Raw genomic sequence first — 23,066 nt, forward strand, 5'->3', positions numbered from 1 at the left:
AACTCTTATCTGAAGAATAAAAATGTCTGAAACAATTTAATCTAGTCCCACCCCTTTTTCTCTTTGAATTTCTCATATAAAATAAGTATTACGCTGGCAAGGTTTTTTTTAAACTGCAGAAGATGATTAAAATGATGTTGAGTATAATTATTTGGTATTTTTGTTGTGTTCACGTAATTTATATATTTGGATCTTTTCCCACAAATCCCTTTGAATGAATTGTTTGGTAATCACGTACGGAGCAAAAGTACACAGGGAAAACGAAAAAGACACAAGCCCCGCCTTTTTCTTGAGGTGCGACTCGGTGGTGCTGTGTGTCTATGGCAACGACGCACTGAACATGCTGCACAGTCAGTAGGATTCTAGAAAAATGGTCAAATAGCCATGCACTACAAACACTCTGTGAAAGAAAAGGCACGTTATATCCAATGGTAAGTAACCTTCCAGAAAAATATTCATTTGACAACAGGTTTTCAAATGGGAAAAAAATGTACTGTGAAGGACGGTGCATCTGTTCTTAAATAATAATTATAATAATACTTTGGTGCTAGAAATGTGGGCTAAGCAGAGACAAACAACTCACAATCAACTTTTGGAGCAACGATGGAGGAAAGTGCAACAGCAACGACTCCATTTACCAACGTATGTTCCAGTATCTATGTATGTAGTATGTGTGTGTATGTGTGTGTGTGCGTGTGCGTGTGTGCGTGCGTACGTGCGTGCGTGCGCTCACATAGTATTTTTTCCCAGTAGTTTGAGTCACACGCAAGCAGTGTCAAGTTGTCCTAATTTTCCCCAGTTCTTTGCCCCAACTTTGGAAAGGGCCTACAGTAAAAAGGATACACAGTAAAAAAAATGATGGCTACAGAAATGTATAAAATACAAAACGTTTTTGAGCTGCACTCAACTGTTCATTATTTTGCAGGCCAATTGGCTTCTTGCAAAGTGCCACCACCATGGCCGTGTCCCAAGCAGTGGAGGCTTACAAACAGAACAAAGAGAAGGGGAGACTTGTGCGCAGCCCATCACCAGAGCCACAGATTCCTCCAAGTGTAAGCTGTTGCTTCCGAAAGTAATTGTCACAAATCATACATAAAAAGAAATCAAAATGAAACATAACATTTTGCAATTCAACATTTGCATTACAGATGCAAAGTGAAGCTCGGAAGCACAGAGTGAGTTTACTTTTTGAGAGCAATTTCCAGCTGTGTGTTCATTTGAAAAAGCTGAGCCACCTATTTCCTTGTATGCAGATGAATTATATATTCTTGAAGCAGTGTGTAGAAAGCCGCCCAGTCATTCCGATCCCACAGGAGTGGTTGGACTCTATGGATGGTCGACTCCCTCCTCAATTAAAAGACAGCCCTCAGAAAAACAAACTCTTGCACCAGCTCCTCACGGAAGTCAGCGACAACTTCTACGATGTTATCATCAAAAAAACAGGTATTGAAAATTAGCAGTGTGCGTGTGTGTGTGCACTTTCTGACAACAAGGCATGTCTTCATTGAAGTGGACACGTTCCTGAAGGATCCAGAATGTGAAAAACCTCCTCCGGAAAAGAAGACATCTCTTCCACTTGAGTGAGTGTATTATGGCCACATATGATTTCTAAGGAGTTTGGCACCTTTGCAAAACATTTTTCTTTTGTAGCATTCTCGAATATTCCCAATCACGGCGCAAGAGCTTTGTCACCAACCGGAACCTGATGAAAGTGAATTTGCACATTGTACATCCCGTAATGCGAGTCATTTTGGAAATTGGATATGCGACCTTTTCTTCAATGACCTTGGTGAATCTCACCGGGTATAGGTATGCAAAGGGCCCGAATGCAAAGAACGTCAAAGAAGCAATTGGCCGTGCTGTTGAGCAAAGCTGCGCGTCTTTGTTCTTCAGGGCTTTGGGACCTGTGGATAGCAAGGAGTTGTATAAAGAGCTGGCTGTCCAATGTGAGACAGCAGAGGAACAAATCATGAATAACTGGTTCCCTAAAGTCATCAATTTATTAACAAGTCCAAAAACACTGGGCTCAGTTAAAGAAGATGTCATGGAGGCCTTCTTTGATTGCGCGTGCACCCTCATCTCCAATCAGGTGGAGTCCTGCCGTCATACATAATCCAACATTTGCTTGTCTTTTTCTTTGACTTCTGTTCTCCACAGATTGGTTCATTGACAGGGTTTGCACACTTTCTCAAATTTCTTTTTGTCCTTTCCCATTTCCCAGCTGAAATCACTAGTTCAGAGAAGCGTGGAGGCCTTCGTGTACCCATTTCACCCAGACAACCACCACTTCTTACCCATCTTTCACATGTCCCTGACATTTAATGAGGAGAAAATGGGAATATACCCCACCTTGCAGGAACTTGAAGACGATATTTTTGAAATTTTTAATGCCGTTACAAACACACTGCAGGTGAGTTCATGCAGAATTGCTCTTTTTGTGCCAAGTCCACCCATCCTAATGTTCATATTAAAATGTATTTACATCGCTCCACAGAAAGTGCAGACGGTTCAATCATGGCTGGCGGAATCCACATCTGCGTTTGTGGATGCCAGGGCCCCTGATCACACACTCGCTTGGGCTCGATTCACTGTCAGCACAACTGTGCGCAAGAATCTAGAAGGACCTGACCAATACTTTCAGAATTACGGTGAGGGAAACATGATCCTAAATCATTTCATCATTCACCCAGTTATTTTATATCTCGCGTTTCTAACGTGCATTTATCTTGTAGTGGACAACTATGACTGGTTAGTCAATGGAACCGCTCAGACACGAGTTGAGACTTTTGTGGAAGAAACTCACTCGTTTGCTGAATATATTGAGGTGAGGATTCACAAATTGAAAACTCCTTCCTGATGAATGTCGGTCCATGATCTAACTTGTGCTTGCCAGCAAGTGGAAGAATTCCGTGACTTGTCGAGGAAGCTTAGCAACCTTCCTCCAAAGGTGCACTTTCTAATGGTCCAATTGTATTGTGAGGATCTCAACCAAGGACTGTCCCAAAAAGCCAAAACATGTGCTGAAATACTCATCAACAACATGAAAGCTAAACACACTCAGCAAAATTTACAGTGAGTCTCATTCTTGTTAAAATGTGTCCCTACACTCTGCTCCTTAACTGCATGAAATAATTTTTTTTCTGCTGAAAGGATCATCGCCGATTTTGAAGCCATCCAAGGAAATGCTTTGAATGTACCAGAGACTACAGATGAAATGGCCAAAATTATTGAATACATTGAAACAACTAAGACACAGAGTATTGCACTTCTTCATGAAAAGATAAAGGTGCAATTTAGTTGTGTATCTGATTTTACAATCCCTAAAGCTTCTTGATTCATTGATTTACATCTTCAAATTTTGTTCCTCTTATCATCTGGCAGAAAGCTCACCACAGATTGAGCTTTCTCCTGGATGTCCACATATTTGAACCTGAAGACCTCCAACTCAATTCAACTGTCTTTATGTGGCCACTGAAAATCCAAAAAGTGTTTGAACTCAGTGATGAGGTAATGTCACATTCAATGTACGTCTGTATCATGGTGTTTAGCTACTCAAGTATGATTATAGGATAAATACTGCTTTTGTTATTTTAGGTTTTGCAGGAAGCCAAGAGAAAAGGGGAGAAGGAGATGCTTGCCAAAAGGGAAAAGGTCACGATTCATCTGGCCAAGCTGCAACGAAGGGTTGATGAGTTCCATCACTGTTCTGAGCTTGATATGATGCAGCAGGTACTGTGAAGCATTGGTGCGTCCAGGATTTAGCTTTTTTTTCAAACAATCTTTGATTTTTACAGTACTTAACCGAAGTCAAGACAGTTCAGAACCTTCTTCAGGAGGCTGAGGAAACAATCAGTGACATCCACAAAGACGAGGTGTTTCATCAGTGGGAGCAAACATATTACTCAGAAGTGGAGGTCATCAGAGAAAATGTTGAACAGTACCAGAAGTTGTTTGGACTGCTACTAAAGTGGCAACGCGCAAAGAGCAGGTCTGTCTTCAGTCATAGGTTGCATTTTGTGATTTAAGGTATTGCATTTAATCTTTTCTTTGTCAATAGCTGGATGGATGGCTCGTTTACGGATCTAGACGGTGAGGGTGTAGAAGTAAAAGTGGATGAATTCTTCAGGGACACTGTCAAGATGTTGAAGCACTTCCAGCTGAAAAAGAGCAAGAGTAAACAGGATACTAAAAAAACAACGAGATTGTCCAGAAAACAGCATGGTGAAGAAGTTACAAACATGTATGAAAGTCCTTCAGTTTTGTGCTCCACCGTATTAGAGCAGGTCAAAGAGTTCAAGGTAGCCAGTGTATCTTATGTTAAATGCACTCATGAAGGTCATGCTTGTGCTTTCTAACTCCAAATTATTGTTATATTGTAGGAGCACATCCCTTTAGTGACAGTTCTGTGTAATCCGGGCATCAGAGATCGCCACTGGAAGCAGATGTCAGAGATCGTTGGGTATGACCTCATTCCCGACGCTGGTACAACGCTGCGCAAATTTCTCAAACAAAACTTGACTCCATACCTGGAAAAGTTTGAATCAATCAGTGCTTCTGCTAGTAAAGTAAGGATTTTTCCGTTTTGGGTTGTTTGTTTATTGTTGGGTTTTTTTTTCCAACTTGTGCTTGAAAAAAAAACCAATAGGTTTCTTAACATATCTTCCTTAAATGATCTATGTAGGAGTTTTCCATGGAGAAAACCATGAAAAACATGATGACTGTTTGGGATAGTGTTTCTCTCCAACATCAGCCTTACAGAGACACTGGTGTGTCCATCTTGACTGCTTTGGATGAAGTCCAGGCGATTTTGGATGACCAAATTGTGAAAACTCAGACAATGAAGAGTTCACCTTTCATCAAGCCCCTTGAGAACGAGATCAAGGTTACATAACCCGTATAATGTAAAGTACAATAAGAACTATCGTGAATAGCTTTCACCAAACTGGCCTGTGATTTAGATTTGGGAGGAGCGTCTTCTTCGTATCCAGGAAACCATTGATGAGTGGCTCAAGGTGCAGGCACAATGGCTCTACCTTGAGCCCATATTCTGTTCTGCCGACATCATGCAGCAGATTCCGGAAGAAGGGCGACTCTTCCAAATCGTTGACAAAAACTGGAAGGAGATTATGCAGCATTGCGTTCAAGACTCAAAGGTCATTGTCACCTTACGGCATGATAACAATACATTGCACTTCTCAGTGAATGATACAAATTGAAGAGAACAATTATGAAATTGTCTTCTACCAGCTTCTGGAGGCAACCTCGATGCCTGGGCTACTAGAGAAACTACAAGAGTCCAACGCCCATTTGGACACCATCATGAAAGGACTAAATAACTATCTGGAGAAAAAGCGTCTCTTTTTCCCAAGGTGAATGAAACAAAATTGACTTCATTTCAGTTTTCCAGTTATATAAATCCAAAATGTTGTTGTGACATTACTGTTTGTTACCCAGGTTCTTCTTTTTGTCCAATGATGAAATGCTGGAAATTCTTTCTGAGACCAAAGATCCACTGCGTGTGCAGCCCCATCTGAGGAAGTGCTTTGAGGGTATTGCCAAGCTAGACTTCCTACCAAATCTCGATATCCAGGTAGGCGATTACATAGTATTTCTTACAGTTTGGGACAACTGTACAGTTGATTAATCAGATCCACTTTTTCTTTTTAATTTAGGCCATGTACAGCAGTGAAGGGGAGCGTGTTGCTCTTATTCAACTCATATCGACAGCTGAGGCCCAAGGAGCAGTGGAGAAGTGGTTGGTGCAGGTGGAAGACTTGATGATTCGCAGTGTCAGAAATGTAGTGGCTCTCTCCAGAACGGTGAGATTTTTTCCTATAAAAATCCCAACAAGTTGAGTGTATGCAAAATACAAGTCAGTTATCGTGGAATTGTTGTCTTGGCAGGCCTATGCTGAAGCCCCAAGGAATCAGTGGGTGAAGGAGTGGCCCGGACAGGTGGTCATTTGTACCTCACAAATGTTTTGGACGCTGGAGGTACATGAAGCCATTAGGGCCGGGCCTGAAGTAAGTTTCCAGAAAAGCTATTTGGTGAAAAGTTATGTTCAATTGGTCTGACTTCTCAGGAACCGACTTTATCTAGTGACATCTTCAAGCCGATAAGACGGGTAATGATGTTTTTGACTGTCTCTACATCGCAGGGTATGAAAAACTACTTCCAGCGACTTCAGATACAGCTGAATGACATTGTGGGTTTGGTGAGGGGGCAACTACCCAAACAAACACGGATTACTTTGGGAGCACTTGTAACAATTGATGTCCATGCCAGGGATGTGGTTTTGGAGCTCATTGAGCATGGTACGTCATGGCATGAAGGCCTATATTCACGATGCTATAACTGTGTTTTCCAGTTACTATGTTAAAATAAAATACAAATTTGTTTACTGCACGTGTATAATTTATAGGTGTAGAGAATGAAAGTGATTTCCGATGGCTAGCGCAGCTTCGTTACTACTGGCGCAACGAGGATGTTCGAGTTCACATCTTGAACTGTGATGTTAAGTATGCCTATGAATATCTGGGCAACTCTCCTCGACTGGTCATCACCCCACTTACTGACAGATGCTACAGAACTCTGGTAGAAATAACGGGATTGACAGGCATTTCTTGATTTTGTATTTCAACAGTTGTTTTTATTACTATTAAAAATTTACTCCATGCGTTCACAGATTAGCGCTTTTTACCTAAATTTGGGTGGGGCACCTGAGGGTCCAGCTGGAACTGGAAAGACAGAAACCACCAAGGATCTGGCCAAAGCGTTAGCTGTGCAATGTGTGGTCTTCAACTGTTCCGATGGACTGGATTATCTTGCTATGGGCAAGGTAACATTAAACAATAAAGGTCTGCTCTGATTGTGATTTCTGGTTCTAACAAAGCTCTTTGTATTCTGATGCATTTTTTTCAGTTTTTCAAAGGATTGGCTTCTTCTGGAGCTTGGGCTTGCTTTGACGAATTCAACCGCATCGAGCTTGAGGTCTTGTCTGTAGTGGCTCAGCAAGTCCTCTGCATCCAGCGCGCTATTGAGATGAAGTTGGAGTACTTTGACTTTGAAGGAACCATGCTTAAACTCAACCCCAACTGTTTTGTGTCCATCACAATGAATCCCGGTTACGCCGGGCGCTCCGAACTCCCGGACAACCTCAAGGTCTTATAACTGAATCATTTATGGGGTCTTTTATCACAAACCTTTTATCTGAAAATGTGCATTTGGAATTAGTAGCGTCAGAAATTAATCACCATTATTTGATCATAACTCGAGTTTTTATTTATAGCTCAACCCGACAGCGGCCTTTTTATCTTCCTCAGGTGTTGTTTCGAACAGTGACCATGATGGTCCCCAACTATGCTCTGATAGCAGAGATCTCCCTCTATTCATATGGATTCCTCAATGCCAAGCCTTTGTCAGTCAAGATTGCGATGACTTACAGGCTCTGTTCAGAGCAGCTTTCCTCTCAGTTCCATTACGATTATGGCATGAGAGCTGTCAAAGCTGTACTTGTGGCTGCAGGAAACCTCAAGCTCAAGTATCCTGATGAGAATGAGGACATACTGGTACTTGTGATGAGCGTAATATTTCCCCAAACTCCTTTTGTTCTGTTTATTGATCACTGTTTTCTGTTCATTTTTAGCTTCTGAGGTCTATTAAAGATGTTAACGAGCCCAAGTTTCTTTCCCATGATATTCCACTGTTCAATGGCATCACCAGCGATTTGTTCCCTGGCATCACCCTTCCGGAGGCAGACTATGAGGTAAGACGTTTCAATTACTTATTTTTGTCTTGTCCCATGCAGGCTCAGACGTGTCTGGGAGACAAAATTGCAATACTGTAATATATGTGACCATCTTCTGCAGTTGTTTTTAGAAGCTGCTACAGAGTGCTGCAAAAAACACAATGTACAGTCAACACAAATCTTCATAGGGAAGATGATCCAGACATATGAGATGATGATAGTCCGGCATGGGTATGGTGTTTTGAAAATTCCAGGTCACCTCATTTGGATGTGTTATATTTCATGTTCTGGGCTATAAAGTACTGTATTTCCCACAACTTGGATCTACAAGGCATTGCAAGTTACAACTTTTATGCTTCAGGTTCATGCTAGTGGGCGAGTCATTTTCCGGAAAGACCAAAGTGCTCCATGTTCTAGCAGACACACTAATTCTGATGAATGAAAAAGGGTACGGAGAGGAAGAAAAGGTCATTTTCAGGACGTTGAACCCAAAGGCAATCACCATGGGACAGCTCTTTGGACAGTTTGATCTTGTTTCTCATGAGGTCGGACCTTTGTTCTATATTTTTAAAGCTCAATAATCTTATTCCTCTTGTATTGTATCTTTCATTTTCCTTTGTTTTATTAGTGGACAGATGGTATTGTGGCCAACACATTTCGCGAGTATGCATCAGCTGAAACACCAGAGCGTAAATGGGTAGTGTTTGACGGTCCCATAGATACATTATGGATCGAAAGTATGAACACTGTGCTGGATGACAACAAAAAGGTAATATATATATACCTTATATGTATATTTATTATTTACTGTATGTTGTCTTTACTATATTTGCTTTTATTCACACAACAGCTCTGTCTAATGAGTGGAGAAATTATTCAGATGTCTAATCAGATGAGTCTAATTTTTGAAGCAAAGGATCTCTCACAGGCCTCTGTAAGTTTGGAGTTTTTTTACAATGTTGCTACAACTTAAACTATCTATTTAGGAATTATCAAACAATGTCTGATGTAATGATGGCAATGATATATTTCCCATGGCAGCCTGCCACAGTCAGTCGATGTGGTATGATCTACATGGAACCTTCCCAATTGGGCTGGGAGCCTTTAGTGCTGTCCTGGATGAACACACTTCCTGATGTTCTGAAGAGTCCTGAAAATAACAATCTGCTGCTAGAACTCTTTCACTGGCTTCTGCCACCTTCCTTCAGGACGGTGCGTAAACACTGCAGAGTAAGTATTACAACAACCTAGACTCACCGAGATGCAAAAACAAAGGTCAAAGGAGTTTTCACCAATTCAAAATAAACACAAATGTTGTCATTACTTTCTTGCTGACAGGAAGTTGTGCCCACAACAAACTGGAACACATCTGTATCATTGTGTAGACTGTTTGAGATGCTGCTAACTGAACCACTAAAGACAGAGAAAAATGATAAAACTATACGCACCTGGATCATGGTACAAATATTAATCATCTGTCACAATATTATTCGTGCAAAATTTTCTCTACATGCATTTTATTTTACTTTTGTTCAATACTTTTCTCTTTTGGTATTGCAGGCAGCCTTTTTCTTCTCCCTGGTGTGGTCTGTGGGTGGCAGTTGTGATTCAAAAAGCAGAGAGATATTTAGTGAGTTCTTGCGGGATATAGTGGCTGGGAAGATGGCAGATCATCTAGTTCCTGATATTATTGGCAAATGGGAGTGCCCAGTGGATGAGAAAGGCCTTGTGTATGACTATTTCTATGAGGTACTGCTGAATAACATTAAGCAGAACCCTTTGTCTTTTACTTTTGAATCTCTTCTGCAGTCAAATCTAAGTAATATCTTGTTCAGTTTAAAGGAAGAGGCAAATGGGTTCACTGGAATGATACCATCAAAAACGTCACCCTCGGAGACAAAGCCACCAAAGTGCAGGACATCATTGTTCCGACCATTGACTCAGTTCGTTACACCTTCCTAATGGACATTTGCATCACCTATGGAATGTATGTTATCTGGTCATGGACATTTGAATGGTATGACTTTGTGTGAACGACTTTTTCTGCTCAGGCCTCTGCTCTTGGCTGGCCCTACTGGCACTGGAAAGTCAGTGTATGTCATGGAGAAGTTGATGAACGGTCTGGACAAAGACCTCTTTTTACCCCTCGCAATCAATTTTTCAGCCCGCACCACTGCCAACCAAACACAGGTACATTGGAACCCCTATGACGAAAATGAATGTTTTTACAACTTGGATTGTTTACTCTTGGTCTTTTCCAGAACATTATCATGGCCAAATTAGATAAGAGAAGGAAAGGTGTGTTTGGCCCTCCTATGGGAAAAAAATATCTCATATTCGTAGATGATGTGAATATGCCAGCGCTGGAACAGTTTGGAGCTCAGCCGCCTGTGGAGCTTCTTCGACAGTTTTTGGATCACAAAAAGTGGTGCGAGCCGTTGCCACTAGACAAAGGACATTGAATGTAAGAGGATAGAAAACACTTTTGGAACATTCCATTATTTTTTGACAGGTATGACCTGAAGGATACTTCTGGCATCAAATTAGTCGACATTCAGATCCTTACAGCAATGAGTCCTCCTGGTGGCGGCAGGAATGCTGTGACATCTCGCTTCTTGCGCCACTTCAACATTTTTAGCATCAATTCTTTCAGTGATGAGACCATGGTTCGCATCTTCTCCACTATTGTTGTGTTCTATCTAAAGAACAACGAATTTCCACCCGAATATTTCACCGTTGGCAGCCAAACGGTGACAGCAACCATGGAAGTGAGTCCTCAAAATCGGACCAACACATTCACATTTCTATCAAGCAAGTCTTATCTTACCCATACTTGACTTTCCCAAATGTCTTTCCAAAGGTCTACAAGCAAGCCATGGAGAACTTGCTTCCGACACCAGCGAAGTCTCATTACACTTTTAATCTGCGGGACTTCTCACGTGTTATACAAGGGTGTCTGCTTGTGAAGAGCAAGTCTCTGGAGAACAAGCGCACTATGATCCGACTGTTTGTCCACGAGGTCTTTCGCGTCTTTTATGACCGTCTGGTGGATGACAAGGATCGAGCTTGGTTCTATCAGCTGATGACCAAAATCCTCAAAGATCACTTCAATGAAGGCTTCAACCTGGTGTTTGATCATCTCAAACAAGGCAGGCTCGTACGTTGGCTTGTGTTTTTTATTGCTCTGATTGTGCATTATTGTGATGTCAGAAGTTAGATAATTTGGGTTGCTTAAGCTTATTTCATACTACTTAAGATAAATATTTGTGATGTTTCAAAAACTGTAGCAGTTGTGCAATTGTAATTTAGTATGTTCTTATTTGTCAGCTGGTCGAACAAGACATGCAGACGCTACTGTTTGGTGACTACATGAACCCTGACCTCGAGCCTGATGAACGCTTGTATGCCGAGGTTCCCTCTGTAGAAAGCTTTGCTGTAGTAGTGGAGTCATGTCTTGCTGACTACAACCAGATGAACAAGAGCTGCATGAATCTCGTCATCTTTCGGTAAATTATCATCATAACATGACTAAATTAAAACAAATGATACTTTACATACATACATTATTTTTTTTAAGAGTGCTCTTCTTCCAAAATGTTTTTTGTGTTATAAATTCACAACTACTGTAAATGCTGCTGGTGTAGCACCCCTAAGAAATTTTGTCTAATGTAGCTATCTCTTGGAGCACCTGTCCCGTATAAGCCGTGTGCTGAAGCAACCAGGAGGGCATGCTCTTCTCGTAGGAGTGGGAGGCAGTGGGCGCCAGTCCATCACTCGTTTGGCTACTTTCATTGCCAAGATGAATCTTTTCCAACCTGAAATCTCAAAGAGCTACGGCATGGTTGAGTGGAGAGATGACCTCAAGGTCAGTAATGTGCTTGTATTTTGGATACACAACATTTTAGTTTGCTCTCTGAGTGTGATGTGGCACATTTTTACTTGCTTTTACAGAAGCTTCTCATAGATGTAGGGGTGAAAGGTCAAAGGATCGTTTTTCTGATTAGTGATGCTCAGCTCACAGATGAGGCTTTTCTCGAAGATGTAAATAATGTCTTGAACTCAGGAGAGGTGCCTAATCTCTTTGCTGCGGATGAGAAACATGATATCATTGAGGTATGACATGAATTGAAGTACCTTCTACTACTCAGGATTATGTAATTGTTGTAATGTTCACATCACCATTTTTGTGATGATTTTTTCATGATAGACCAGCACAAAAATGATGTTCACAGTCGGTACACCCACATTTATATATATATATTGACGTAATCCCATTTTCTTCTCATTTCCAGACAGTACGCCCCATTGCCCAAGCGAAGAATAAGAGTGTGGAGTTGAGCTCTTTAACTCTGTTCAACTACTTTGTGGCACGCTGCAAGGCAAACCTGCACATCGTTGTGGCCTTCAGTCCCATTGGCGAAGCCTTTCGCAATCGCCTGCGCCAGTTTCCGTCCCTTATTAATTGCTGCACCATTAACTGGTTTCAGGTTGGACTTTTCAATCTGCTGCCTTTCTGTATTGTGTGGTATATGTATAATATGTGCTTGACTACAGTGATGACAGTTTTTTTGACAGTGATGACAGTTTTTCCACTTTTACGAACCAGTAGGGTGACACTTAAGCCACATTTTTATCTGTATGCCCTGACAGCCTTGGCCAGAGGAGGCTCTTGAGCGGGTAGCCAATTCTTTCCTGAATCCATTGGAAATGAAAGAAGAAGAAAGGAAGGAAGTCATAGTGATCTGCAAGAAAATTCATACCTCTGCCAGTCAGCTTTCAGAGAGGTATGACATGAGTATTGAATGTAAGAGTTCAAACAGTATATTGGCATCTGGCTGCAATCTTTCTTTTGCAGATTCCTTGCAGAGTTAGGTCGCTACAATTATGTGACACCCACGTCCTACCTGGAACTCATGGCAGCTTTCAGTCAGCTCCTGACGAAGAAGAGAGATGCTGTCATGAAGGCAAAAAAAAGATACACTAATGGTCTGGAAAAATTAGCCTTTGCTGAATCTCAGGTACACAAGATGCAACAACTGGAGTTTATACTTTGTTCTAAACACAAATATGTAACAATTTAAAGTGTTTTTCCTTTCTCCATGATTGTACCCCTGCAGGTTGGTGAGATGAAACGGGAGCTGGTAGTCTTACAGCCCAAACTTGAAGAGGCACAGATGGAAAACGATAAAATGATGAAGGTAAAGAGATTACTAACTAGCATCAATTGCATTTTATGAAAGTCTACATGCAAAGTCTACCATGATGATATGTAGGTGATCGCAGTGGAGTCTGTTGAGGTTGAAGCTACGAGTAAACTTGTACGTGTGGAAGAGGAGGCCACGGCTGTTCAAGCTGCTGAGGCTCAAGCGCTGAAAGATGAGTGTGATAGTGAATTGGCTGAAGCCATCCCTGCCCTGGAAGAAGCAATCGCAGCTTTGAATACCTTAAAAGTGAGAGTCCTCTGAAAAGACAACTTCACCTTGCATGTCATGCATGACCTTCTCTTTGACCTTCCTCTAAATTGCAGCCTGCTGACATAACGGTTGTGAAGTCAATGAAAAACCCTCCTGCTGGAGTTAAGATGGTGATGTCAGCTGTGTGTGTAATGAAGGGAATACCTCCGGATAAAGTGGCAGATCCTGCTGGGTCTGGAAAAAAGGTTTGTTTAGATAAAAAATAAATCTCTAATCATCTTTGCATAAACGTATCATCAATGTAAACATGACATTTGTTTTACCATAAATTTTTCTTGATGGCCTAGGTTTTGGACTACTGGGGTCCAAGCAAGAAGCTGCTAGGTGACATGAACTTTTTAAGGGATCTTAAAGTATATGACAAGGACAATATTCCTGTAAGTTTCCAAAAACATTTCTGTAATGCGTTACAATAACTTCACTTCATCTCTCCCATGTCTTTACTACAGGAGGAATCAATGCAAAAGATCCGTACTACCTACATGACAAATCCTGACTTCAACCCTGCTAAGGTGGCAAAAGCGTCCTCAGCAGCAGAGGGCCTTTGCAAGTGGATCAAAGCAATGGAGTCCTATGACAGGGTGGTGAAGGTGGGACTTGGCTTCTTTTGCTCTTAAAAGTAAATGCACTTTTGTGTCTTTGGATACTTACCTCTGTGCTTTTAGATTGTGGCTCCCAAAAAGGCCAAGCAAGCAGAGGCTCAGGCCACTCTGGCTTCTGCCATGGCCACACTATCAGAGAAGAGAGCCCAACTCAAGGAGGTTATGGACCGTTTAGCTGACCTGCAGAGAATATCTGCCGAGAAGACTGAGGAGAAGGCCAAGCTAGAAGCCCAGAGGGATTTGTGTCAACAGAAGCTGGAGAGAGCTGAGAAACTCATCGGTGGTCTGGGTGGGGAGAAAACAAGGTATAACGCTTGTTTTTATGAGAAGAATTTCAAAGATGAAAATTTGCCACTAAGTGAACGTGTTTTTCCTCAGATGGTCCAAGGCTGCTGAAGATCTGCAGAGCATATATGACAACCTAACCGGGGATGTTCTTATCTCTGCTGGTGTCATGGCCTACCTGGGCGCTTTCACCGCCAGCTTCAGACAGGACTGCATCAGTCAATGGATCAAATTGTGTCAAGTAAGTCTTCTAATTATTTTTATTGACAAAGTCTTTTACTTTCATTTCTAACATGCACGTATGTTGTCATTATGTATTTTCTATAGACTAAGAACATTCCATCATCAGATGACTTCTCTCTGAGTAAGACCCTGGGAGATCCCATTCAGATTAGGGCGTGGAATATCGCCGGTCTTCCCACGGACTCTTTCTCGATTGATAACGGTGTCATAACGAGTAACTCACGTCGATGGTGAGAAGTGTTATGCAAACTTTGGTCATGCAATGGTTGATATGCTTGAGTCAATTACAAAGCCACTCAGAAGGAAGAGCAGTAACAACTCCAAATATTCTTCCTCTACCATCATGGTGTTGTGAAACATGTTAACATTCAGTCTCAGGACTGTCCTCATGTGTCCCTGCACTTTCAGGCCTCTGATGATTGACCCTCAGGGTCAGGCCAACAAGTGGGTGAAGAATTCGGACAAAGACAACAATTTGCAGATTATCAAATTAACGGATGATGACTACATGAGAACTTTGGAAAACTGTATTCAGTTTGGAAGCCCCTTATTGCTTGAAAATGTAGGAGAAGAGTTGGACCCTTCCCTGGAACCTCTTCTCCTCAAACAAACCTTCAAACAAAGTAAAACAAAATGGGGCCCGGATGCAAAAGGGCCACCTGACATTGAAAATAATGTAAAAACCATCATTGCTGTCATTCTTCATCCACTCAGGTGGTGTGGAATGTATCAAATTGGGGGAAAGCGTGGTTGAGTACTCCCCGGAATTCCGCTTCTACATCACCACAAAGCTGAGGAACCCTCATTATCTACCAGAACTTGCCACCAAGGTGTCTTTGCTCAATTTCATGATCACCCCAGAGGGTTTAGAGGACCAACTGCTCGGGATTGTGGTTGCCAAGGAAAGGTACGACAAATTCTATTGAACCTCCACTCAAATCCTTTGGTCTCTTTGTTAAAAGCTCCCTTCTTCTTCATTTGCTTTGCAGGCCAGAGCTTGAAGAAGAGAGAAATGCACTCATCTTACAATCTGCTGCAAATAACAGGCAACTAAAGGAAACTGAGGACAGAATCCTTGAGACGCTATCGTCCTCAGAAGGAAATATTTTGGAGGATGAGAGTGCCATTCAGGTGCTGGACTCTGCAAAGATCATGTCCAATGAGATTACAAAGAAACAGAAGGCAAGAACCGTGTTCAACATAAGCGGTCTGTGTTGATGTGATGGATTTCTTTGACTCCAAAGTCTCCATGAATTCTCCAGATTGCAGAGGAGACGGAGATCATGATAGCCGAGTCCCGAGAGTGTTACAGATCTATTGCCAAGCACTCGTCTGTCCTGTTCTTCACCATTGCTGACCTGACCAACATAGACCCAATGTATCAGTACTCTCTCACCTGGTTTGTCAACCTCTATATAAACTCCATCCAAGACAGGTGAGGAAAGCACACGGCGTTCTTCGTTTCATGGTATCATGTGATGAAATTGACAGCATATTTTTAGATGCTATTTCTAGGTTTTGAAAAGCCTCTCCTGTTTTTTAATTCAGCAAAAAGTCCAAGATCTTGGAAAAGAGGATCATGTACCTGGTCGATCACTTCACCTACAACTTGTTCTGCAATGTCTGTCGGTCTCTCTTTGAGAAGGATAAACTTCTCTTCTCCTTCATTCTCTGCTGCAACCTACTTCTGTGAGTGTCACAAACCATTTAGGGATAACAAGTGACTCGTTCGGATCATTCTGCCTTCTGTAAATAAAACAAATACTGGCATTCCCATCAGGGCAAAGGGTGAGATTGAGTACCCCGACCTGGTCTTCTTGATGACGGGAGGTGTGGGCCTGCAGAACACCCTTGCTAATCCTGATCCGAGCTGGCTGCAAGAGAAGAGCTGGGATGAGATTTGTCGAGCCAACGAGCTTCCTGGCTTAAAAGGAATCAAGTGAGAACATTTACCAACGTTTTATGAATTGTTCTGAATAATAACGAACCTTTTAAAAACACTGGCACTTTAATTGTGTTCATTCCACAGAGATACATTTATTGCAAGCCCAGAACTTTTCAAGCCTGTTTTTGAAAGCAAAGATCCTAGTGGTGTTCCTTTGCCCTCACCCTGGGATGAAAAACTCAATGAACTGCAGAAGATGATCATCGTCCGCTGTCTCAGGCCTGACAAGATTGTGCCAGCTGTGCACAGATATGTGATAAGTAAGATTGGGAAGAATTTTGTTCAGCCGCCTCCCTTTGACCTGAGCAAGAGCTACAATGACTCCAACGCCACCATCCCGCTGGTGTTTGTACTTTCCCCTGGTGCCGATCCCATGGCTAGTAGGTTCTGCAATTTACTTCTGAAACTTCATGCAGCGCTGACACACAAAGATGATGACATATTAACGCTCCACAGGCTTACTGAAGTTTGCTGGTGACAAGGACATGGGCGGGGCCAATTTCCAGTCCATTTCTCTGGGGCAGGGCCAAGGACCCATTGCTCTCAAAATGATCTGTACAGCCATGCAGAATGGGACTTGGGTGTGTTTGCAAAACTGTCATCTGGCTGTGTCCTGGATGTCCACCCTGGAGAAGATCTGCGAAGACTTTAGTCCCGCAACATGCCACGAAGACTTCCGACTTTGGCTCACAAGCTACCCTTCGCCCAAGGTAAGGTGAAACGTGATGTTCGCCAAGCTGTGGAGCAGTCTGGTTTTTTCTAGTTTGTGCTTTACAGCTGCTTCCTCTCTGAATTCAGTTTCCAGTGACGCTTCTGCAGAACGGGGTCAAAATGACAAACGAGCCGCCAACAGGACTACGATTAAACATACTGCAGTCGTACATGTCAGATCCTGTTTGTGACCAAAATTTCTTCAATAATTGCCCGAATAAAGAACTGGTGAGTTCGGGGCTACCGATTGAATGATTTGGCCACACTCTAGTATCAATACGTTTATTTCTTACACCGTTGTAACTGTAATGTGTTTTAGGTCTGGGAAAAGCTCCTGTATGGCCTGTGCTTCTTCCATGCACTCGTTCAGGAAAGAAGGAAGTTTGGCCCACTCGGCTGGAATATTCCGTATGGCTTCAATGAGACTGACCTTCACATAAGCATCAGACAGCTCCAGGTAGTTACTCCCACTTACAGAATTGCTCCCGTCGCATGCCCCATAAGGCACGTCCTCTTTCTTCCTCTGTAGTTGTTTATCAATCAGTACGATGAAGTGCCTTTTGAGGCCATTACTTACCTGACCGGAGAGTGCAACTATGGAGGCCGCGTCACCAACAACTGGGATCGGCGCCTCCTGAACACCATGTTGGCTGACTTCTACAACAGGGATGTTGTGGATAAGCCTTCATTTCCTTTCTCACCTAGCGGTGACTATGTTACACCCCCCAAATCTTCCTACGATGACTACTTACGATTTATCAAGGTAAAGCGTATCATCACGTAGTCATGAGATGGTTTGTGAGACTTCCAAAAGCCTAACAATAAGTTTGTGGCCTACCAGGAACTTCCACTCACCCAACACCCAGAAGTTTTTGGGATGCATGAAAATGTGGACATTTCAAAGGACCTACAGCAGACCAAGCTGCTGTTTGATTCGTTGCTTCTCACCCAGGGTGGAGGCTCGAAGGGGGGAGGTAGCTCTGGGAGTGACAATGTGCTGTACGATATAGCCAGTGACATCCTCAATAAGGTATGGTGAAGATATCAATTTGTCCATTTCCAGGTGTGACAATGGTTAACTGTACGAATATCATAAATTTTGGAAAATTATAATAGATTGTATTGAATTTCATCAGATTCCAAATAACTTTGACATCGAAGTATCTCTTATGAAGTACCCGGTACTCTACAAGGAGAGCATGAACACTGTGCTTGTCCAAGAAATGGAGCGCTACAACACGTATGGACAAACACTTTGTGTGTAATTTGATGTCATGTAAAAAATGCTCCCCTGACCTCTTTCTTCTTCTCAGGCTTTGTAGTACCATCCGAGTTAGTCTTCAGAACCTGCTGAAGGCCCTCAAGGGTTTAGTTGTGATGGATGCAGAGCTGGAGGGAATTGCAAATAGTCTGGCGGTGGGGAAGGTTCCAGAGCAATGGGCCAAACGCTCGTACCCGAGCCTCAAGCCCCTGGGCAGCTACATTAATGACTTTCTCACAAGGCTCAAGTTTTTGCAGGTGATTGGCAATTGCCTGGACATGAGGATGTCTTGTCCACTTAGGTATTCACATGAATCCTATGTGCCCGCAGGTTTGGTTTGATAATGGCAAGCCCAGTGTGTTTTGGCTCTCGGGATTCTTCTTCACCCAGGCTTTTCTAACGGGAGCTACGCAGAACTACGCCAGGAAATACAATATTCCAATTGACTTGTTAGGGTTTGATTTTGAGGTCAACATTCTTTTTTTTCTTCGAAACGTCACATCTTAATTGCTTATAACCGACTTCTCTGAGCAATACCATGGGTGATGGTGTGATTTCATTCTTCAGGTTCTAGCAGTTGATCAGTCAGACACGCCTCCAGAAGATGGTGTCTACACTAATGGGTTGTTTCTTGATGGAGCTCGATGGGACAAAGAAAGGTAGACGGGACCACACAAGGGTCTTTTACCATCATCATAATTATTTGAAGAGCAGGACAAAAACTTTAGAAGCAGCCTAAAAAATGTAATTGTGTTTTTTTTTCTATCATCAGTGGAGTTTTAGCAGAGCAGTACCCCAAAATCCTATTTGACACAGTGCCCATTATCTGGATCAAACCAAGTGAGTTTGCATTTGGATGTTCAAAGGCATAAAGCCATTTTCAGTTGCATGCCTCCAGGATCTCAACTCATTCACTACCATTGACGGCTATAGACATCAAAGATCCATTATAACTGGACTGGCAGTGAATGAGTTAACCTCTCTTGTTGTCAGCCAGTCTTCATATTTTCATAGCCTCCTTTTCTCCCCCATGCAGCTAAAGACATCCCAGATGAATCTGACAGTCGCTACGTTTCTCCTCTCTACAAGACAAGCGAGAGAAGGGGCATCCTCTCTACAACGGGACACTCCACCAATTTTGTCATTCCAATGTTGTTGCCCACCGCCAAGCGCCCTCAGCACTGGATCAAACGTGGTGTGGCACTACTCTGTCAGCTTGATGACTGACAGAAAAAGAAAAAAAAAAAGAGAAACACAAGAGGTTGTATAGGATGGATTATACCCATCAAAGACCCTTAATCACAAAGGGAATGACAATTTCATGCAACTCAGAATAACTATAGGTTATATGATAAAACTGAAGTGTTTACAATGTGACTGAACACACTGTATCTAAACTGCCCCTGCTGTAAACATCAAACTCCTTGTAAAGAAGGTACTCTTTCAGTCTAGGTGGAAGAGGGAGGTAACTGATGAAAACAGATGCTTTCAAACGGAGTCCATTAAGATGCTCTCGAATCTGCAACCGGCACAGGTGCTTCAAGCTTCGCGCATTTCCTGGGAAACAATCAATTCAGCAAGTTCACCTGAGGTCAGCAATGCCTAAAATGATTGATGAAGTAACAAATGCATACTTTGGATTTGGCAGATCTGCGCCCACTGCTTTTGCTCTTGTAAGACTTCCCTCATTTTGGCGCAGAAGGTGACATGGTTGGTGTAGTCGAGCATGATTCTTACCACCTGAGCAGATAAGTGCTTGAGCCAAGACACGGTTATCACCTCACAGAACTAAGGGGGAAAAAAATAAGATATCAGACATCCTGGGAATGTGTTTCCTCCACATCTGCAGTCCTCAACCTTTTTTGGACCAGTTTCATGTAAAGCATACTGAATGTATCCAAAACATTTTTGGGTTTGTATCATTTTTGACCCATCTCACCACCATATCTTTGATAACCGATGTTGTCCAAGGAGCCGAGTCATGGCGACCATCACCATACGGGCAGTCAAAGCAACGTTTGACGTCGTAGCCGTGGTTCAGAATCATTCTCAGCATGACTTCATCTTTTAGTGCATACTGCAGGGCTGAGGGAAAGTGGGTAGGGTTGACTCGAGAGTAGTAGTTCACGTTTGCCCCAAACTTCAGCAAGGTATTAATGAGCTCATAGTTGCCCTGTCTCATTGCCACCTGTAAACAACTGATAGGGTCCTGGTTCACCATTGCCCCCGCCTGCAGCAACAGGCGAGTGCACTGAAGATCGTTGTTGGAAACAGAGAAAGAAAGGGCAGATTTGCGTTCATCATCATAGTTGCGGCGCACCCTCGGGTGTAACATTTGGTTTGGGTCAAAGTCAGCTTTGAGCAGCAACTCCAAGCAATGTGCATGCCCTCCAGCAGCTGCCGAGTGAAGGGGACTCATCCCACTCTCCTTTATTGCACACAGTTTTGTCACTGGGATGAGGCGTTGTAGTGCTCTGTCAAAGAACAGGTCAGTTAAGAACAAAGCTGTAGGTTCAAGTTAAAATGGAACAGCACAATGTTTCTTACAGAATGTGACCATGGTATGCCGCACGGTGAATTGGCAGATGGCCACTGTAAAAAGGCGAGTTAGGATCTGCTCCATGGTCCAGCAGCAAGGATATTACATCAGGGTTTCCTGATGCTGCTGCGTCAAACAAGATACTGCCAGATTCTGATTGACACTCAACATTTGCGCCTACAAAACAAATATTCAATTGCTTTATGGTTGTAAGAGGGGCGTTAAATACATTTCAAATCTGCTCATATCTCTTTCCTTTTACTCCAGCTCATCTTGTACCTTTCTGTAACAAGTGCTCCATCACGTTTAGATGTCCATTTTGTGCCGCCAGAGCAAGTGGTGTTTTCTTTTTGATGTCACAAGCGTTTGGGTTGGCACCAGACTCAAGGAGCAGACAAACAAAGTTCTCCAAGCCAAGGAAGGCAGCCTCATGCAGTGCCGTCCTTCCAAGCGGGCCAAGCTGATCCACTTGAGCATCATAGTGAAGCAATAATGTTGCCAGGTCATACTGGTCATTTAGAATAGCTAAGAAATAAGGAGCAACAGATACATAAAAGTCTCGGAAAATATTCATTTTTTTTGTACAAACATGCGAGAACTACCTGCCATTAATGGAGAATCTTGCTCATCATCCTGGATATCGGGGTTGCAGCCATTCTGTAAAAGGAATGTGGAGTTCTGTCGACGGCCATAAACTACAGCTAAAAACAATGGTGTCTCCCCCTTGAATGTGCGACACTGGGCAGCCCCAAAATGTGAAGCTGAAAACCAAACAAGAGTTGACATGAGCACAAAAGCCGTGTTGTCAAACATTAGAAGGCAATACCTGAAAAGATGATCTCGAGTATGTATTTACTCTCCTGCACTGCAGCCGCATGTAGAGGAATCCACCCGTGCTCATTAATTCTGGAAAGTCTATCTGGTTGTTCAGTTAGTCGCTTGAGTGCATCCTCATCACCTGCATGAAGCCAAGATTACATGAAGGCATGTCCATGAAATCTCCTCGAGTGTGACACACAAGTTTGATCATAGTAAAAATAAGGAAAAACCCCCAAATCCGAGCAATCTTTGGTAGGCAGGGTACACCGTGAACTAGTTGCCAGACAATCGTAGGGCACGCATAGACGAACAACCATTCACACTCACTCAGCTGACAATGCATGTTTTAGGACAGCAGGAGGAAATGGGAGTACTCAAAGTAAACCCACAGAGGCACAGGGAGAACATCCAAACTCCCAACAGGAAGGCCGGAGCCGGAATCGAACCCTGCATGTCTAAACTTTTACATAACATTTTAAATAACAGTTATCTTAACAATGAGCTGCAATCTATAATTTTTTTTATGTGGGGGTTGATATTTGATGTGCCTTGCATGCAGTACATTGCAATGAAACCTGGTCAACTCTCAATTTGCACTAAACTTTTTATTATGAGCACGGTACTCCAATTAAATTGTTTTTATTGGATTCTAAAAAGTGAATGCAAAAATGCACGTTCTTTCAAGTTATTCTTAAATGAGCCATACACATGCCATGTTACTTATCAGGACCTGACAGAGAGCATGTTATTGTAGTCTACGGTGCAAACTCAAAAAGTAGATCCTGTCATCATAAAAAAATGGGCACTCATTCAGGTTTTTCCCAAAGACATTATATTTTTGTTTATGGCCAATGTTTTGGAGGCAATTTGCAACAGCAACAATAGCTAGTGTCTTTAAGGCACTGAAATGTGCATGAGTTAATCGCATCTTACCCTCAGCAATCGCTTTGAATATATCATCAGGGTCTTCGGTACTATTCAGATGACTACAACATGAAAATAAAGGGTGAGGCAAAAAATAATAACCACTGAAATTAATGTTGCATCAACAATCACCTTGGACTCAGTCCCTTGAGCTTTCTGTATTCAATGAGACTTTCCTCTATTATAGATTGGGTTGTTACATCTTCATCCGAGTCATCTTCGGATTGAAAAATGTCATCTTTTGTATCTGCGTTCATCTGTTTGTCCAGTTGATAACTATAATGTATGGCCAAACAAGGTATTGCAATCCTCAATCTGTTTCTTGTTGTTGGAATGAACATAGAAACGACCAAAACATACAAGACAATAAATTAGGAAAAGTGGGCCAAATGCAGAGGTTCTATTTCATAAATTCAGGATGAGTCAACTTTGTCAGGCCACTTGAGAGCAGACAATGTGTAGAAAGCTTCCTCTTCCAGGTAAATTCATGCATAATTTTTTTGGGCAAGCCAGGGT

The 23,066-nt window shown here is 42.4% G+C and overlaps 2 protein-coding genes across 2 annotated transcripts; one reads left to right on the forward strand and one right to left on the reverse strand.

Annotated features, from left to right (window-relative positions):
- Nucleotides 1-553: 553 nt before the first annotated feature.
- On the forward strand, nt 554-22,416 carry LOC148401784 (dynein axonemal heavy chain 12-like). Its single transcript, XM_088369205.1, has 73 exons — nt 554-642; nt 926-1,052; nt 1,149-1,175; nt 1,254-1,443; nt 1,511-1,580; nt 1,651-1,809; nt 1,894-2,089; nt 2,222-2,410; nt 2,495-2,648; nt 2,733-2,824; nt 2,894-3,072; nt 3,151-3,286; nt 3,382-3,507; nt 3,595-3,729; nt 3,795-3,988; nt 4,058-4,298; nt 4,380-4,565; nt 4,682-4,882; nt 4,959-5,153; nt 5,248-5,369; nt 5,455-5,590; nt 5,673-5,819; nt 5,904-6,023; nt 6,158-6,314; nt 6,422-6,594; nt 6,686-6,838; nt 6,922-7,161; nt 7,323-7,568; nt 7,646-7,765; nt 7,869-7,978; nt 8,109-8,292; nt 8,376-8,516; nt 8,598-8,681; nt 8,789-8,977; nt 9,086-9,205; nt 9,308-9,496; nt 9,583-9,734; nt 9,799-9,937; nt 10,009-10,175; nt 10,260-10,515; nt 10,608-10,904; nt 11,075-11,253; nt 11,420-11,612; nt 11,699-11,860; nt 12,040-12,234; nt 12,398-12,531; nt 12,603-12,765; nt 12,865-12,945; nt 13,021-13,197; nt 13,275-13,406; nt 13,509-13,598; nt 13,671-13,811; nt 13,887-14,128; nt 14,202-14,349; nt 14,436-14,581; nt 14,760-14,974; nt 15,066-15,258; nt 15,341-15,533; nt 15,614-15,786; nt 15,900-16,040; nt 16,132-16,290; nt 16,381-16,676; nt 16,753-17,006; nt 17,095-17,235; nt 17,327-17,464; nt 17,537-17,770; nt 17,849-18,037; nt 18,144-18,247; nt 18,321-18,525; nt 18,599-18,736; nt 18,836-18,927; nt 19,041-19,108; nt 19,305-22,416. Exons 1-73 carry the CDS (start codon nt 554-556, stop codon nt 19,493-19,495), a joined length of 11,835 nt encoding a protein of 3,944 aa, XP_088225331.1. The 3' UTR covers nt 19,496-22,416.
- Nucleotides 19,478-22,942, reverse strand: asb14b (ankyrin repeat and SOCS box containing 14b). Its single transcript, XM_088369194.1, has 9 exons — nt 22,683-22,942; nt 22,560-22,612; nt 21,634-21,765; nt 21,410-21,568; nt 21,087-21,332; nt 20,816-20,984; nt 20,208-20,742; nt 19,903-20,056; nt 19,478-19,825 (listed from the first exon to the last, which is right to left on the reverse strand). Exons 1-9 carry the CDS (start codon nt 22,889-22,891, stop codon nt 19,635-19,637), a joined length of 1,848 nt encoding a protein of 615 aa, XP_088225320.1. The 5' UTR covers nt 22,892-22,942; the 3' UTR covers nt 19,478-19,634.
- Nucleotides 22,943-23,066: the final 124 nt, after the last annotated feature.

The sequence above is a fragment of the Syngnathus floridae genome, chromosome 2 (assembly GCF_059516105.1).
Source record: "Syngnathus floridae isolate MCC-2025c chromosome 2, RoL_Sflo_1.0, whole genome shotgun sequence".
NCBI classification, from domain to species: Eukaryota; Metazoa; Chordata; class Actinopteri; order Syngnathiformes; family Syngnathidae; genus Syngnathus; species Syngnathus floridae.